Genomic DNA, 16,687 nt, shown 5'->3' with positions numbered 1-16,687 from the left:
CGTGTAGCTCTCTCCTTTCACTACTAAAAGCTGAGCACATTTGCTCATGGGACTCACATCTATAGGACTTTTATGGCATATCCAGTGGATATACCATAAATTCCTGTGATATGTACATCATTTTTAGGAGTGAGGCAGTTAATATTAATATATTCAAATAAACTCAATTAACTACAATACAGTGTGAGCAAAGTAGTAAAGGTTTCTTTGGCATTAACAGTTAGTAGTGTATGTTTACATCCCGTTTCGCTACAGAGGTATTCATTGGGAGTATTCCCCCACGTGTCCTTTGGCCTATACTTTTGGCATTCACTTTCTTATGCAGAGAGACACAGTAAAAAATGTATACCGTACTATATACTTTTTTTTTTTCAACGGAAGTGTTACGAACCAGCGGGTGTGAACCCACTGTGCCACATGACCATCTTCCTCTAAGGGTGTTGCCTAAGTGAACCCCTCGTTCTTCACAGTACCCATGATGGTGGGGATAGGCTTTCCCGAGCGGAACACCAGGTCGCTACCTTTTGAGCTGGATTGGCACAAGAACTAGCTGGTCCAGGCGGACCAGTGCAAAGTACCAGAGGTACAGACGCAGTCAGCAGGCCGAGTCGTAACCAGGATCAACTGCCCAGGACCAAAGGATGAGGCAGAGGTGAAGTCGAACAAGGAATGGGTCAGGGCAGGTGGCTCAGATACAGGTCAGGCAATCTGGGTTAGCAACAGGCGAGACTAGACAGGGCAGATAAGTATCATACAAGAAGCGAAGTCCAGAATTTAAGCATGGGTCAAAAATGCAGCAACACAGGCACAAACAACAGAAACCTTTGCAGGACACAAGGACCTTTGACGCTCAGTCACCTGGGAAGGGGGCTGGACCACTTATATAGGTGCAGGATGGTTGGGATTGGTCGCACTGGTCACAGGTGCAAAACCCCTTAAATCACAGGAAGTGACATGTGCTGGCCCTTGACCAGGTGATACAGTGGAACAGACTGGAAGGCATGCTGTATCCAGGGATAGAAGGAAACCGTGGAGCGGATTCCAGGAAGGATGGTGTCTGTAATGACAGAGCCCAGGACCACGGTGGTGAATGGGAAGACAACGGCAGCTGATCACCCTGCAATGCAGCCAGACGCGGACATTGATGGAGGGGGCCAGGGAGTACAGAGGTGGTGTGTAGGGGAACATCAGCGGTCAGCAACCGCCATTACAGGAAGCCTATAGGTGACATATCTCATTGTGTGCCTCTACAGTAGGATATGTCACATCATTGTGTCAGAGGTACCGTAAGTCATTTGAGGTCCTCCTGACATAGACTCAAAAGATTCTCACATATACCTCCAATGGAGGCTCAAAAAGAGCTGTGAATGGAGCTTTTATTTTACTGAATGCCATACAGTCATGAGAAAAACAAAGTACATTCTCTTTGAATTCTATGGTTTCACGTAACAGGACATAATAAAATACATCTGGTCCCTAGATCGCCTTAAAATTAGGTAAACTAAATACTCATATGAACAACAGCACATGATGAATTATACCGTGTCATTATTTATTTAACAAAAACTAGGCCAAAGTACACTCCTACTGCGACCTCCCTGTGCAGCTATTTGCATAGACACAGCGCTGTGGTTCACCTGATTAAAACACTGTTTTTCTTTTAATAATCTGAGGCTCCTTTCCCGACTAATATTTTTTCTTAATATGCAAATTAGACTTTTGGTGCAAATAGGGCATCTCCATTGCTCTTGATGCATCCATGCTCCACTCATTTCTGTGGCCAGCCCCTCCTTTTACTTTAATTGACCAGGCCACAGAAAGGAGCGGAGTTTGGGTGCAACAAGAGAAATGGTGACTCCTTCATTGAGCCAAAAGTCTAATTTGCATATTAAGAAAAGTATGGGAACTTAGGAACGGGGGCTCTGATCAAGAAAAGAAAAACAGCATTTAATCAAGTGAACCAGAGCAATGTGTCTATGCTGGTAACAGATTCCCTATAAGAAGGCAAGTAGCAGTCAGGTGCCTCTAGTTAAATACCCTTGATTAATTGATCATCAGCAAGTGTGACTACCTCTATAAGAAGTTATGGCAGTTTGCTGGTCTGGAGCATTCAGGTATTGGTAAACATAATGCCAAGGAGGAAAGACATCAGCAATAATCTTAGAGATGCAATTGTTGCTGCCTGTCAATCTAGCAAGAATTATGAGGCCATTTCCACTATAGTGAGAAAGATTATTCACAAGTGGAAAACATTCGAGACAGTTGATAGTCTGCTCAGGAGTGGAAGTCCCAGCAAATTCACCCCAAATTCAGACTGTGCAATGATCAGTGACACTGCAAAAAAACCAAGTGCTACATCCAAAACTTTACAGGACTCATTTAGCATGTTACATTGTTACATGTTAATGACAGTACAATTAGAAAAAGACTGAACAAGTATGGCTTGTTTAGAAGGGTTCATTGCAGAATGCCTTAACCCCTTGCCGACTTCCCACTGTGTATTTACGTCCTATCTGCACATGCCCCATGCAGATAGGACGTATATACATGTGCAGGCAGCGCTTTAATCTCAGTGCTGGGATTAAAGCTCCTGCTTCTGCAATCTAGCAGGAGCAGGTCGGGTCCCGGCTGACAGACACAGCAGGGACCCTGAGGAGAAGACAGCAGAGGTTTATTACCGCTTCTGCCTTCTCCTGTGCCATCAGGAAAGCGCTGAACGAGCACATGTTGCAGGGAGCAGAAAGCGGCAAAGACGCTTCGTCTTTTAGTCCCGGCGGTCACGTGACCACCGGGGGTGTCTGGAGCAGGGACAGGAGCAGAGCTGCTGGGTCCAAGGAGACCCTGATCAGCTCTGCCTGTGTGTCATGCCCCCACAGGGGGTTGTTTCCCCCTGTAACTGGGTCTCCTGCGGGTGCAAAAAAAAGTAAAAAAAATAAAAAAAATCTGTATCTTCTAGAGGTCTTTAATGACCTCCTGGGGGACATATTATGTGGCAAAAAGAAATTAAAATATATGTAAAAAAAAACAAATAAAAAAAATGAAATTTTTTTTTTTAATGTACTCGCCCCATTCTCTCAAACCTATACATATTATATATGAAAATCGATCGGCACAAAATAGGGAACCCATTGCAATAATACATTTTTGTGTCAGTTTAAATATTTAAGAAATAAAAAGCTATAATTAAAAAAATATATACTTTTTAATAATAATTAGCAGTTTTCTTCCAAATTAAACCTAAAACAAGTTAAAAAAAAAATCAAAAATTATTTTGGTAGTCAAACAAATTAGCTACGGTCACTAAACCACCACGTGCACAAAATCACAAAGTTGCTTGAACATTCAGGCCTTTTTTGGGCCTGGTCATGAAAGGGTTAAGTTTGCAATGTTGCATATGAAGAAACTACAAGACTTCTGGAACAATGTTCTGTGAACGAACAAGGAGAGTAGGACAAAATTCCTCCAGAACACTGTGCAAGATAAAGGCTGAATGCAAACGGCCGTGTTCCGCGGCCGAGAGTGGTCCGTGGTATGCCGGGCTGGATTCCTGTTCAGAGCAGGAGTGCACGGCGTCATTGGTTGCTATGACGCCGTGCGCTTCATGTCGCCGCTGCACTACAGTTATACACTATACGAGTGTATTACTGTAGTGCAGCGGCGGCATGAAGCGCACGGCGTCATAGCAACCAATGACGCCGTGGGCTCCTGCTCTGAACAGGAATCCAGCCCGGCATACCACGGACCGCTCTCGGCCGCGCCAAAGTCATAGAGAAAACCATTCCTTCAAGTTATTGCTGATAAAGGTGGTTCTACAAGCTACTGATTCTTGGGGTGGACTTAGCTTTTTACACTTTTCCATTTTGGCTTAATTTTCTTTTAAAATAAATAATGACCCGGTGGATTCGGTTGTGTACTGTTCATCTGAGGTTGTATTTACCTACTTTCAAGACCCTCTAAGCCTCTAAGGAACAGATTTTTTATTTATATCTCCTGGTACGTAAAACCATAGAATTCAAAGAGGGTGCTTTTCTCATGACTGTAAGCTGACTTTGCAGTTTATGCTGTTTTAAAAGTGCAAAGATATTGACTCCAATGGCGACATTTTATCTGCAGTGTGTCTCGCTTTACATACTCACTATATGAAAACTCTGAGGATGAGCCATGTACAGTACATTGTTGCTTAGTGTGTGTAGTATTCTCCTATGATGACCCAAGTTCCTAGGGGTATTTCTTGGTGAGGAAGCTCTCCGAGTAGACAGGAGATCTTGTATAAATACCTGCTGAGTACACTACCTCCGGCCCAGCAATGGCTGGAATATATTATCGTAGTAGACAGCCTACAACTCGTATTATACTAATTAGAGATCCTGAAGCAGTCACCAGTGGATGATTACTAGGAAAAGCTTAGTTGGTTTCTAAATTATACATTCTAACCAACATCCATATGGTTCTCCTGGCAGCATGTCATTGAAGTATATCTCAGTATTTCCTATGTATGCCTAGAACCTGACACATATGTGTTATGGAGCTATTTGAATCATGGCAGGAAGCATCATGTTAGAGATGCTGAAATTATCACGTTATGTGTCACCTCATAGGTTTTCACAGCTCCAAAGGACTTGTCTGTGGTATGGAATAATAATAATATGCAGACTCGGCATTGGCAAATTGACTCCAGGGCAGAGGGTTTTGATGAAATGAATAATCCGCCCACAAGCAGTGTAGCTGGTGGTCCTACATGTATAACTAGGGCATGAAATCAAGCTCTCCATTTTTTTCTGTTACTTAGCAAGGCAGATTACTCAGCAAAGAAAACAGTACAAAGGGTCAAGGGGGTTGACAGGCTGGCAAATAGTATCAACGTTGTCATTTCTAACACTAGACATATATTTTGTATGTATTAATTAACTTGTCTCAAGTGACCTGTTACTCCCCCTTAGTGCTGCATAGTTTCGGTCTTAAGAAAGAAGTTTTACACTGTGTAAAGTAACGAGAATACATGGTACAGTTATTGGAGAATTATCCCATGATTAATGTAAAAAATGGAAATCAGAGCTCATATGGTACGTACATGATAATCTCTTTCTAGCAAAGCTAGAACCAGCCCTGTACGTCACATGGATCCAGAGATCTCTCCATTCATTGCTCTGCTAGATTTATATCAAGCTGAAAAGTTAAAGGGGAGTGTCTTCTCTGCTGCAGCTCAGGGGGCGTGTCCTGCTGCAGCTCTCTGCGAATCACAGCTCAGGAGGCAGCTGAAGGATGAAACTGAGCATGTGCGGCCATCTCAGTGAGCAGGACAAAGAACAGCAGGTGGCGCAATATAGATACATTTTATTGAATAACTCACTGGCTGGGCTAAATTTTATTTTTGTGCAGGAAGTTAATATATTTTGAATGTCACTCACTCAGTCATGCTCCGGCCCCGCCCACTTCATTAATGAAGTGGGCGGGGCCAGAGCGTGACTGAGTGAGTGAGTGACTGAGGTGCGCTGCCGCCCTGCCCGCTGCATGCATAGTGAGTACTGCAGAGAAGCGATTACAGCTAGTTTAGCAAAGTAGCACTGCTAGGGGCTGCTGCATACACTTTCAATGTGATGGCGGCACTGACCTGGGCCCGGCTTAATGAAGTTCAGTGGCTGCGTCGGGCCCCGCTACTACCCTGATAGCTCCCCTATTTACATGTCACTGGCACATCGCAGGCCGCTATGCCTATGCAGCACAGCACGACTTGCGATGTGCCGGCCATGTAATACTGCTCTGTTCGCATTATAAGACGCATGGCCACTTCCCCCCACTTTTTTTTTGGGGGGGGGGGGGAGTGCATCTTATAAAGCGAAAAATGCGGTAAATGCAATTACAAAAGTATTCAGATCCAGGTACTGGTTTGAAAACTGTAGACTATTTTTCATGGGACAACCCCTGTCTCACTTCAGCAAATGACACTTATAATGTAGAGAAAGGCACTTACTAATGTATTGTGATTGTCCATATTGCCTTCTTTGCTGGCCTGATTCATCTTTCCATCGCATTATACACTCCTTGTATGCCGAGGTTATGACCACCCTGCAATCCAGTGCACACTATAGGAAAAAGCGCCGGCCTTTCTGCTGGCCAGGACTGTGGGACCTCACATAGGTGCACATCCGCAGCGGCTCCCATCCCGGCTTACTTGTGTCTGCGCTGCAGCAGAAGCCGTAATCCCTGGATAGGAGCAGTGTATAATGTGAGGATAATGTATCTAGCCAGCAAAGGAGGCAATATTGACAGTCACAATACATTAGTAAGTGGCTTGTATTAACTTTCTCTACATGATAAATGCCACTTGCTGAAGTGAGACAACCGCTTTAAAGGGGTTATCCAGCTTTTTAGCATTTCATTTAAATTCCTCTCCTCAGAACAGTGGACTCGATCATACTTATCTGCTCTCTGCCACTTGGTTTTGGATTCTTCGGTATACTGCTTTCTTCAACGCACTGTCGGTGACTGGCGGTGTCATGTTCCCCAAGCAGCACATCACTGGGTCACATGCCACTTGGTGGATACATCACCGCTGTGGCCAGTTGGTTGCAGTGGAACACGTGCCCCCTGTCCATGCTGGAAGTATACATGCAGGGACCAGAAAATGGGGAAGAGAATGGTGGACCAAATGAGCCATAACGCAGTGGTGGAGAGCAGGTAGGTATGCTTAGTCCACAAGTCTGGTGGGGAGTGGGTAGAATGTAAAAAAATTCTAAGAAGCTGGACAATCCCTTTAAGGGTTTATAGAGTGAATTGGATAAAATACGAGCTTACAAGTAAATGATGACAATTCACTCAATTTATGTGACTACCAAAAGAACTGCTTATGTCAGCACAGTCTACCATCCAGAGGAGGCACACAAGTCTCCCGTGTTGCCGGATGCCATGATTTTACAATAAAGAAGTAAGGCTTGAACAAGGCAACACTGTATTAGGGTGCATTCACACAACTGTAGTTCTGGGTCCGCATCCGTTCCGCAATTTTGCGGAACGAGTGCGGACCCATTCATTTCATTGGTGCCGCAAAAGATGGCTCTGCAAAAAAGATAGAGCATGTCATATTCTTGTCCGCAATCCCAGACAAGAATAGGCATTTCTATATAGGGCTGGCCATGTGCGTTCCGCGGACCGCAAAACACTTACGGTCATCTGAGTGTCTCTTGTTTGGAAAACTTTTGGAACATGTTGCAGCTGAATTCAGATTTGACTGGAGCTATGAAAACTACCACTGAAGACTGTAATGTAGCACTACTCAGGTAGGTTAGGACTAGGGATGAGCGTATCGACTTTGGATGAAACTTTGTTAGAATACTCTATGGAGCGAGCGCTCCGTACAGTATTAGAATGTATTGGCTTCGATGAGCCAAAGTTACTACTTCGCGAAGTCTTGCGAGACTTCGGGTAATAACTTCAAAAATACATTTCTACTGTTAAAAACTTTTTCCCGAACTCGTGTTCGGTTCCAAGGTACCACAGTAGAAATCAATTTATGAAGTTATTACACGAAGTTCCGCGAGACTTCGCGAAGTAATAACTTCAGTTCATTGCAACATTGCAAAACTGTATGGAGCGTTCGCTCCATACAGTATTCAAACAAAGTTTTATGCGAATCGACTTTGGATGTTTCATCCGAAATCGATTCGCTCATCCCTAGTTAGGACAATAGCTAGATTATGGCCCACATTTGTCAAAAGTGGGGTCATTTTAGCCTGGTATATGTTGCTGCAAATATATAGCTTCATCAGCCCCTTTTTTAAATCTGTAACAACATGCACGACTGCATTAAGATGGGTATTTCCATCTGGAAATTTATAGAATATCAACGGGACATTCTGTTAATGTCCGATAGTTGCTCTGAAATTAGCTGAATATGCCTATTTGGCATACAAATGCAAGTTAATTGAGAGAGCCACACATGAACCCCCACCTATCAGTTGTTTTGGGCGGCCTCCGGCACCGTAAAATAAACAGTGGAGGAAGGCTCCTTCCATTGTGTAGTTTTCCGGTGCTGGTGTACTGCAGCTGTGTGGAGCTGAGCTGCAGTTCCCGAGTGCAGTCACTGCACAGTGGCTACCCGAAGCAGCTGATTGGTGGGGGTGCCAGGTGATAGACCGCCACTGATCTGATACCGATGAACTATCCTAAGAATCTAAGTACCAGAAAACCCTTTTAATGGTATATCCTATCACTTTAAAATAAAATGTAAAAATGACAGTACTTTTTCTATGCCAGTGTCTGTTTGGTGTGGATGAAGTGTAGAGATAAGTAGAGTTGAGAATTTTTATTCTTTGTAATTTGAGTCGTATTTCATTAGTGTGTCCAGGCCAAGTACTGTTCACTTCTATTATGTCCCTAAATTGTGGAACAAATGGTTAATAAATATGTTGTACAGCAAGACGCCACTATAGAGTAAAATGAGCCGAACAAGGAGAAAATGTATTGAGAAATACGGGTTATTATGTCTAACTGCTACGAGGCCCGGGGGAGAAGGGTCCCAGAGCTGAGCTCCTTCATTTGTTTCCTATGTGAAAACACTGCTTGATTGTATGCTAACTGTATAAACTCCTACGTACTGAGCTCCCCCTAGTGGTAGCTGCCGGCAGACAGCTTTCTGATATGTGAAGTGAAGCAGGAGATTTATCAATCTATTTATGCCACTTGTGTGGTGTAAATACATTGATAAAAAGGGTGCTCGGGATGAGCGCCATATTTTGAAGCACTACTTCCACTTTTTCCAATATAGAGGTCAGATAAAATAGGTAGTGACAACTTTTTATTATAACAATTTTTTAAATTCCAAATTCTGCACCTTAATGAAAAAGATAATACATTCATCAGAAATCTTGGGCGTTACACTTTGTGTTCAGCATTGCCTGGGAGTGTTTGACGCATGCAAACTGGAAAATTAGTGGTGCAGTGGGGGCGTCAAACTAAGCTTTGCTAAGGGTCCTATAAGATCTGTGCATGCCCCTGCCCAGTCATATGCCTTGTTATATGAGGACCAATGTGTAGTTCTTAGGGCTTTGAAGCCTTAAACTATGTATCATGCCTTCTATGTGAGATGCACCTTCTAAGGATTGCAACTTCAATTTGTTTCATGCACCATATAAATGTCTGTTCGTACTTCATGCATTCCTGACGATGGCTTGGTGCTTTCATTGTTTTCTATAGTAAAGTGGACATTTAATTCAGTATTTCTGAAGAATTATTATTTTGTGTTTCAGAAGAGTTTGCAAATGCGTTCCATAAATCATTGTAATGAGCTGTTTGTATTAGTAGGAGAAGGAACGGAAATGTAACTCTGTTATGTAGATAGACATAGCATTAGTCCAGAACTAGTTCAAGTTCAGATTTATTAACCTGCAGACTGAAAGACTTCCAGGAAACACAAAGGAGGCCTGGAATTAGTTTTTTTCCAATTCTGGTATTACAAAAAGGATGTAGCCGAAACAATACACATCAGAGATCAGAATGTCCTGGTTAACGAGCCTTCAGATTGTGATCAGGTGTTCTCTTTTTGGCAGTCCTGGACTTGGTGGTCAGAGCTGTAAAGGAACAAGTGTAGAGCACATGGTTTGTGAGAATTCACCCTGTCCCAAAGGAGTTTCCAGTTTTCGGGATCATCAGTGTCAATCTCATGACCGCAGTGTCAACAAGAAGAAAAACCTCCTTACAGCTGTAATCATGGATGGTAGGTCTTATCAATATGTCTTATTAAAGGGGTTCTTAAGCTATTTAATAAAATAAAAAAACTCACAATGGTGTAAAATGAACAAAGAGGCCATACTCACCAATCCCTGACGCTCCTATGCAGACACTTCCAGGGTCCCTGGTCCCAGTCTGTGTACTTCCTGGTCCTTCTCAACACACACTTGGAATGTTACAGGCAATCTCTGGCTGCAGCAATGACAGCTAGTGATTGGCTGCAGCAGTCACACATCCATGTTGAGAGGGACCTGGCAGTACAGAGACCAGTGGGGAACACGGGAAGTACTGAATAAGAGCAGTGGGAGATCGGTAATGTATTACCTCTTTGATCATTTTACAGAATTTGAGCATTTCAATAAAAATATATGTGGCTTTTATATTTATTTTCTAGATAAACCATGTGAGCTGTACTGTACTCCCGTTGGCCGAGATACCCCAATGCTGGTGTCAGATAGAGTCCTGGATGGAACACCGTGTGGTCCTTATGAGGCGGATCTCTGCGTTCATGGCAGGTGCCAGGTGGAGTAGCTCACATGCTTTTTTGCAAACCTTTCCCTCTTCTCAGGTTTCTTTGTTTCTTAGTGCAGGACGTGTTGAAGCAGATCAGAGATTTCCATTTCAGATAATTATGCTTTCTATATTTATTTTCTGTATTTATATCCTCTTCTTCACGCGTTGCACTGGGACCTGACGTCACACAGCATCAGGTCATAGTGCGTGTGTACTTTAGGATACAGTGCAGCACTGTGTGGGCCGGCGGGAGACCACGGAATGGTGAGTAATAGCAAGTGCTTCACTCACGCTCCGTGGTCACATGGCACAAAAGAATCCTCAATGCACAAAATTTGCATAGAGGATTTTTTGGTGTATCAAGTTACTCGATTAATTTGAGTAATTGTTTCAGCCTAAGTTCCAGCTGTGCTCCATTGTTTAACCTGAACTTCCAGGTTGTGGACGTCGATGAGCTGCATCCACAACACTTCCCTTAGTACTGCAAGATCAGCCAGAAATTTAAACCCCTACTACACCCTTCCCTGAGCTGAAAACTCTGTCTACTGTAGCCTCCACCATCCCCTTGATGTTTCCTCCTAATGTTTCCGCCTGCACAGCATTGATATGACACCTACCCTGCTTTTGGATTGAGAGTGTCGACCAACCCATTCCAAGATCATATGGTTCTGACATAACGTCCATTCAGGCAAAAATTCGGATGGAGGGCATCAAAGTAAACCTGGTCCTATTGTCAGAGAAAATAAAGTTTTTACAGAGGGTTCAGACCTTATTATAGGTCACTGGGGTCTATCTGGCACCTCCTGTTAGATAATGATAGGCACTCAACATCTGGAATCAAATATGTAACATTTACTCAATAAAAAATGATCACTATAATTTTAAGAATGAATATTCCAGATGACTAAATAAAAATAGTAAAAATGACGATAAATCTTAGTAGTAGGAAATCCTCATGTGAGATACCGCCACACTTGTGGCATGTGTATATGTACCACACGTCACAAATAACCGGTGTGACAAAAGCCCTGCCGGAGAAGCTGCCACTCCAAGATATATGCCTTCATTCAATGTAACTCAGAATATTAATGCACATTATACATGACAAACGAGCAAGTGGGCGAGTATCGCATAAGGTTCTAATGCAGTCGGTTGTCTATTATATCATTTACGTTGAGACACTATGTAGACTAAAGAATTGTTGGATACTTGTATCAATCTTGTTTATATTTCAATTGAACGATATATTGTACCTCAGAGTAGGGCCAGTCTCTCACAAGGTGGAATTGTTAGTTCGTTCAGATTATAAAATTCCTTTTCACCTTAAGTGGCCTGACCGAGTATTGTTCGAATATTTGTCAGTAATAGTTTGAACTGATTACCCTCACAGTTGCACAATATGGTTTTGATTACTCACCGATGATGCATGGAAAACGGAGTCGAGTGCCGGCCGTGGCGTCCCATGTGGTGCACAGCACCGATCGATCTTGCCTCCGTATCCACCCTCTGATGGTGAGTAGTGTATTGTCACACTGACTCTCGTGTGGTTCGGAGAGTCGGTCGGCGTCTCACGTGTTCAGTAAGTGGAATCTCTACCAGCCAATCTCCTTTGTTCAGCGGGATTTTTTTCAGATGAGATTTCTGGAGCGCTCCATATGAAGTAGATTTAAAAGTTGCTGTGAAGGTACTTGCACATAGGACTGTCCCCAACCATACCATACGCGTTTCGGAGCTTTGGACTTGCTGAGGTACAATATATCGTTCAATTGAAATATAAACAAGATTGATACAAGTATCCAACAATTCTTTAGTCTACATAGTGTCTCAACGTGACTGATATAATAGACAACCGACTGTATTAGAACCTTATGCGATACTCGCCGACTTGCTAGTTTGTCATATAATGTGCATTAATATTCTGAGTTACATTGAATGAAGGCATATATCTTGGAGTATTTGTGACATGTGGTACATATACACATGCCACAAATGTGGCGATATCTCACATGAGGATCTCCTACTACTAAGATTTATCGCCATTTTTACAATTTTTATTGTTTTAGTCATCTGGAATATTCATTTTTAAATTTATAGTGATGAGTTTTTAATGAATAAATGTTACACATTTGATGCGATTTCGGATGTTGAGTGCCTATCATTATCATTATCTTTTGCGACAAAACTAAAAACAAACGTGATTGGGTGAATCACACTGATAAGTGCACCTATCCATATCAGCCAACAGGGGAGCCACTTTGTCATTTAAATACGCTAACACCTTCTGTTAGATGTCGGCTTTTACTGTATTTGTGTCTGATAGGAAGCAATGCTCCAGAATGTAATAGATGTCGGCTTTTACTATATATGTGTCTGATAGGAAATATTGAGACCTTGACCAAACATTATGTTTTTTCAGTATATAAGTGCCTCTTGATTTCTAATATTCCAGCACTTTTTCCTTTCTGGCTTTATTGAAGAACTGATCCAAATGGATCAGAGAACTGATGAACAAATTTAATTTATTTCCAATGTGATTTGTAATTTAATGTATTATCCACTAGAAAACATGGACCTTTATGGCAAGAATGTACACTGGTGTCAAAATAGATATTATGAACGGTGTTTGACTCATAAACTAATGTATGGGATCTAACAACAGAACTATTACTTTTTCATTATGTGTATATATATATATATATATATATACAGGGAGTGCAGAATTATTAGGCAAATGAGTATTTTGACCACATCATCCTCTTTATGCATGTTGTCTTACTCCAAGCTGTATAGGCTCGAAAGCCTACTACCAATTAAGCATATTAGGTGATGTGCATCTCTGTAATGAGAAGGGGTGTGGTCTAATGACATCAACACCCTATATTAGGTGTGCATAATTATTAGGCAACTTCCTTTCCTTTGGCAAAATGGGTCAAAAGAAGGACTTGACAGGCTCAGAAAAGTCAAAAATAGTGAGATATCTTGCAGAGGGATGCAGCACTCTTAAAATTGCAAAGCTTCTGAAGCGTGATCATCGAACAATCAAGCGTTTCATTCAAAATAGTCAACAGGGTCGCAAGAAGCGTGTGGAAAAACCAAGGCGCAAAATAACTGCCCATGAACTGAGAAAAGTCAAGCGTGCAGCTGCCAAGATGCCACTTGCCACCAGTTTGGCCATATTTCAGAGCTGCAACATCACTGGAGTGCCCAAAAGCACAAGGTGTGCAATACTCAGAGACATGGCCAAGGTAAGAAAGGCTGAAAGACGACCACCACTGAACAAGACACACAAGCTGAAACGTCAAGACTGGGCCAAGAAATATCTCAAGACTGATTTTTCTAAGGTTTTATGGACTGATGAAATGAGAGTGAGTCTTGATGGGCCAGATGGATGGGCCCGTGGCTGGATTGGTAAAGGGCAGAGAGCTCCAGTCCGACTCAGACGCCAGCAAGGTGGAGTACTGGTTTGGGCTGGTATCATCAAAGATGAGCTTGTGGGGCCTTTTCGGGTTGAGGATGGAGTCAAGCTTAACTCCCAGTCCTACTGCCAGTTTCTGGAAGACACCTTCTTCAAGCAGTGGTACAGGAAGAAGTCTGCATCCTTCAAGAAAAACATGATTTTCATGCAGGACAATGCTCCATCACACGCGTCCAAGTACTCCACAGCGTGGCTGGCAAGAAAGGGTATAAAAGAAGAAAATCTAATGACATGGCCTCCTTGTTCACCTGATCTGAACCCTATTGAGAACCTGTGGTCCATCATCAAATGTGAGATTTACAAGGAGGGAAAACAGTACACCTCTCTGAACAGTGTCTGGGAGGCTGTGGTTGCTGCTGCACGCAATGTTGATGGTGAACAGATCAAAACACTGACAGAATCCATGGATGGCAGGCTTTTGAGTGTCCTTGCAAAGAAAGGTGGCTATATTGGTCACTGATTTGTTTTTGTTTTGTTTTTGAATGTCAGAAATGTATATTTGTGAATGTTGAGATGTTATATTGGTTTCACTGGTAAAAATAAATAATTGAAATGGGTATATATTTGTTTTTTGTTAAGTTGCCTAATAATTATGCACAGTAATAGTCACCTGCACACACAGATATCCCCCTAAAATAGCTAAAACTAAAAACAAACTAAAAACTACTTCCAAAAATATTCAGCTTTGATATTAATGAGTTTTTTGGGTTCATTGAGAACATGGTTGTTGTTCAATAATAAAATTAATCCTCAAAAATACAACTTGCCTAATAATTCTGCACTCCCTGTATATTTAGGGAACCATTTTGTGGTATATAGACAGTGCTGTTCCTGTGTAGTAGGCTCATGCAAGGTGCATAGCAATTCAGAAAATTACATCTATAATTTAGATTGGGACAGAACCTGCATTTTTCACCAGTTTTCTAGCCTGCATGTTCCATCTCTACTTGTTAGCTTCCCTGAACTATTGGGCAGAGATTAGCTGCTATGATATCTCCCATACACAGCAAACAGAGAAGAGGAGATGCAGTTACTTTATCTCTCTGTGAGACAGAAAACTTACTACATCCAGCAGCATCTGTTCGTGTGTTTCTGTCTCCAGCTGTTCCTTCCTCTTCCTTTCCCCTTCCCCTACAGGCCTTTTTAGTGCATTTCAAGAGCTATAGCTTATATATTTTTAACATATTACTTTAGCCAACTAGGGGACTTCACAATGTTTGATTGCTTCTATAAAGCTTGGTATACTCAGTATACTTGGTATATTTTTGGTATATCTTGTAAGGGCGTGGGCCTTTTAAAACCAGTTGCTATTGACTGTAGAATCGAAGGGGTTAAATAGGATCAGAGGATGACATCTGTTTATTATAGACAAAAAAAGGAGATATAGCAGCACAACAATTGGATCCTTCAGTGGTGGTGCCCGCGGTGTCAGGTGCCAGTCCGTAGCACCCCGCAAATACAAAAAAAGATATACCACGGCACTCTCATGTCTTCATCATTCCAACATTTAATCACAAAATCACAGCGACCTTTCGGCTTGAAAAAGACCACACCGGTCGAAACGTCGCTGTGATTTGGTGATTAAATGTTGGAATGATGAAGACATGAGTGCCGTGGTATATCTTTTTTGTATATCTGTTTATTATAGCCACCACCAGCTGTACTGCAGAAACATCCCCGTTCAGATAAATAGAACAATTTTTTTGTCAAAAAAATGTCTGCAACAAGTCTGTCATGTGTAAACTTGCCCTATATGGTCAGACGTTGACTTACAGGGTGGCTGCCATCTATAGGTGGCGCTAGAGAGAATGGATTTTACCTTCTTCATTGTAAAGGGTGAAATCTGCAGTGGAGATCTGCAGTATAAATTGACAAGCCCATTGACAAGCCATTTTTATGGCCCGCAGATCACGGATACCTGCCGTGTGCATGCCATATTTTTCTCTTCTGCACGTCCTGTCCTATTTTTAAAAATGCCTATTCTTCTCTGCAAAACAGACAAGAATAGGACATGTTCTGTTTTTCATGCGGGGCTGCTGTCACGTCACGGGTGTGGGAGGGAAACACCACACCGAACATAGGAGGGAAAGGGGGTGAGGTAATAAGGCCTGGAAACTAGGGAAAGGAGATGGACACCTCCTAGTAAAACCCTAATCAAAGTCCTGACTAACTACCAGTATGAACAGACCCCAGAGGTAGGTGAGTTCATACATATATATATATACTAGTATATACCTAGTGTCCTAACTCACCCTAAAGGACCCTGTTACCAATGTCAGGACTGAGACAACCTTTTCCTCCGAAAGGAAGGAAGAACACACAATGTAACACACAAAATAACCCAAACAAAATACAAAAGGGAAAGAAAACACAGCCGAGATCCACACACCAGCAATCCACAATTCAAACAGAAGCTATAAACCGCATAGCATAGTGGAAGAAACAACAATAAATAGAGGAGGTTAAATGACCATGGTGTCATATTTACCCATCTATTACCTAATAATTAATCCAGACAAAGACCTCGATAGATTAAAGAGGACCTTTCACTAGAATAAAAAATGTAAACTAAGTATACAGACATGGAAAGCGGCACCCAGGGATCCCCCTGCACTTACTATTATCCCTGGGCGCCGCTCTGTTCTCCTGGTATAGGCTCCGGTATCTTCATATGTTCGGCTCAATTGGGTGGAGCCTGCCGGCGTCTCCTTCTCCCAGGCTGTAGCGCTGGCCAATCGCAGCGCTCAGCTCATAGCCTGAGAGGTTTTTTTTTCTCTCGGCGCCCAGGGATAATAGTAAGTGCAGGGAGATCCCTGGGCGCCGCTCTCCATGTCTGTATACTTAGTTTACATTTTTTATTTTAGTGAAAGGTCCTCTTTAATAAATAATTGTATATATGTTGGCATATAATTGGCCACGGTGTTTATGGTTACCTTACACTAAATTATCAACCATTTTAATTTTCAACCATTT

The 16,687-nt window shown here is 42.3% G+C and overlaps 1 protein-coding gene across 2 annotated transcripts in view; it reads left to right on the top strand.

The window, feature by feature from the left end:
- Positions 1-16,687, top strand: part of ADAMTS17 (ADAM metallopeptidase with thrombospondin type 1 motif 17) — a 259,822-nt gene that overhangs the window by 158,763 nt on the left and 84,372 nt on the right. For both annotated transcript variants that reach the window (XM_040414242.1, XM_040414241.1), the window contains exons 13-14: positions 9,546-9,712; positions 10,121-10,248. In XM_040414242.1, the coding sequence (XP_040270176.1) occupies positions 9,546-9,712; positions 10,121-10,248 (295 nt within the window). The remainder of the gene's footprint in view (positions 1-9,545; positions 9,713-10,120; positions 10,249-16,687) is intronic.

The sequence above is a fragment of the Bufo bufo genome, chromosome 1, assembly GCF_905171765.1.
Source record: "Bufo bufo chromosome 1, aBufBuf1.1, whole genome shotgun sequence".
NCBI classification, from domain to species: domain Eukaryota; kingdom Metazoa; phylum Chordata; class Amphibia; order Anura; family Bufonidae; genus Bufo; species Bufo bufo.
The sequence above is the reverse complement of the archived record's forward strand: the minus strand, read 5'-3'. Positions and strand labels throughout refer to the sequence as shown.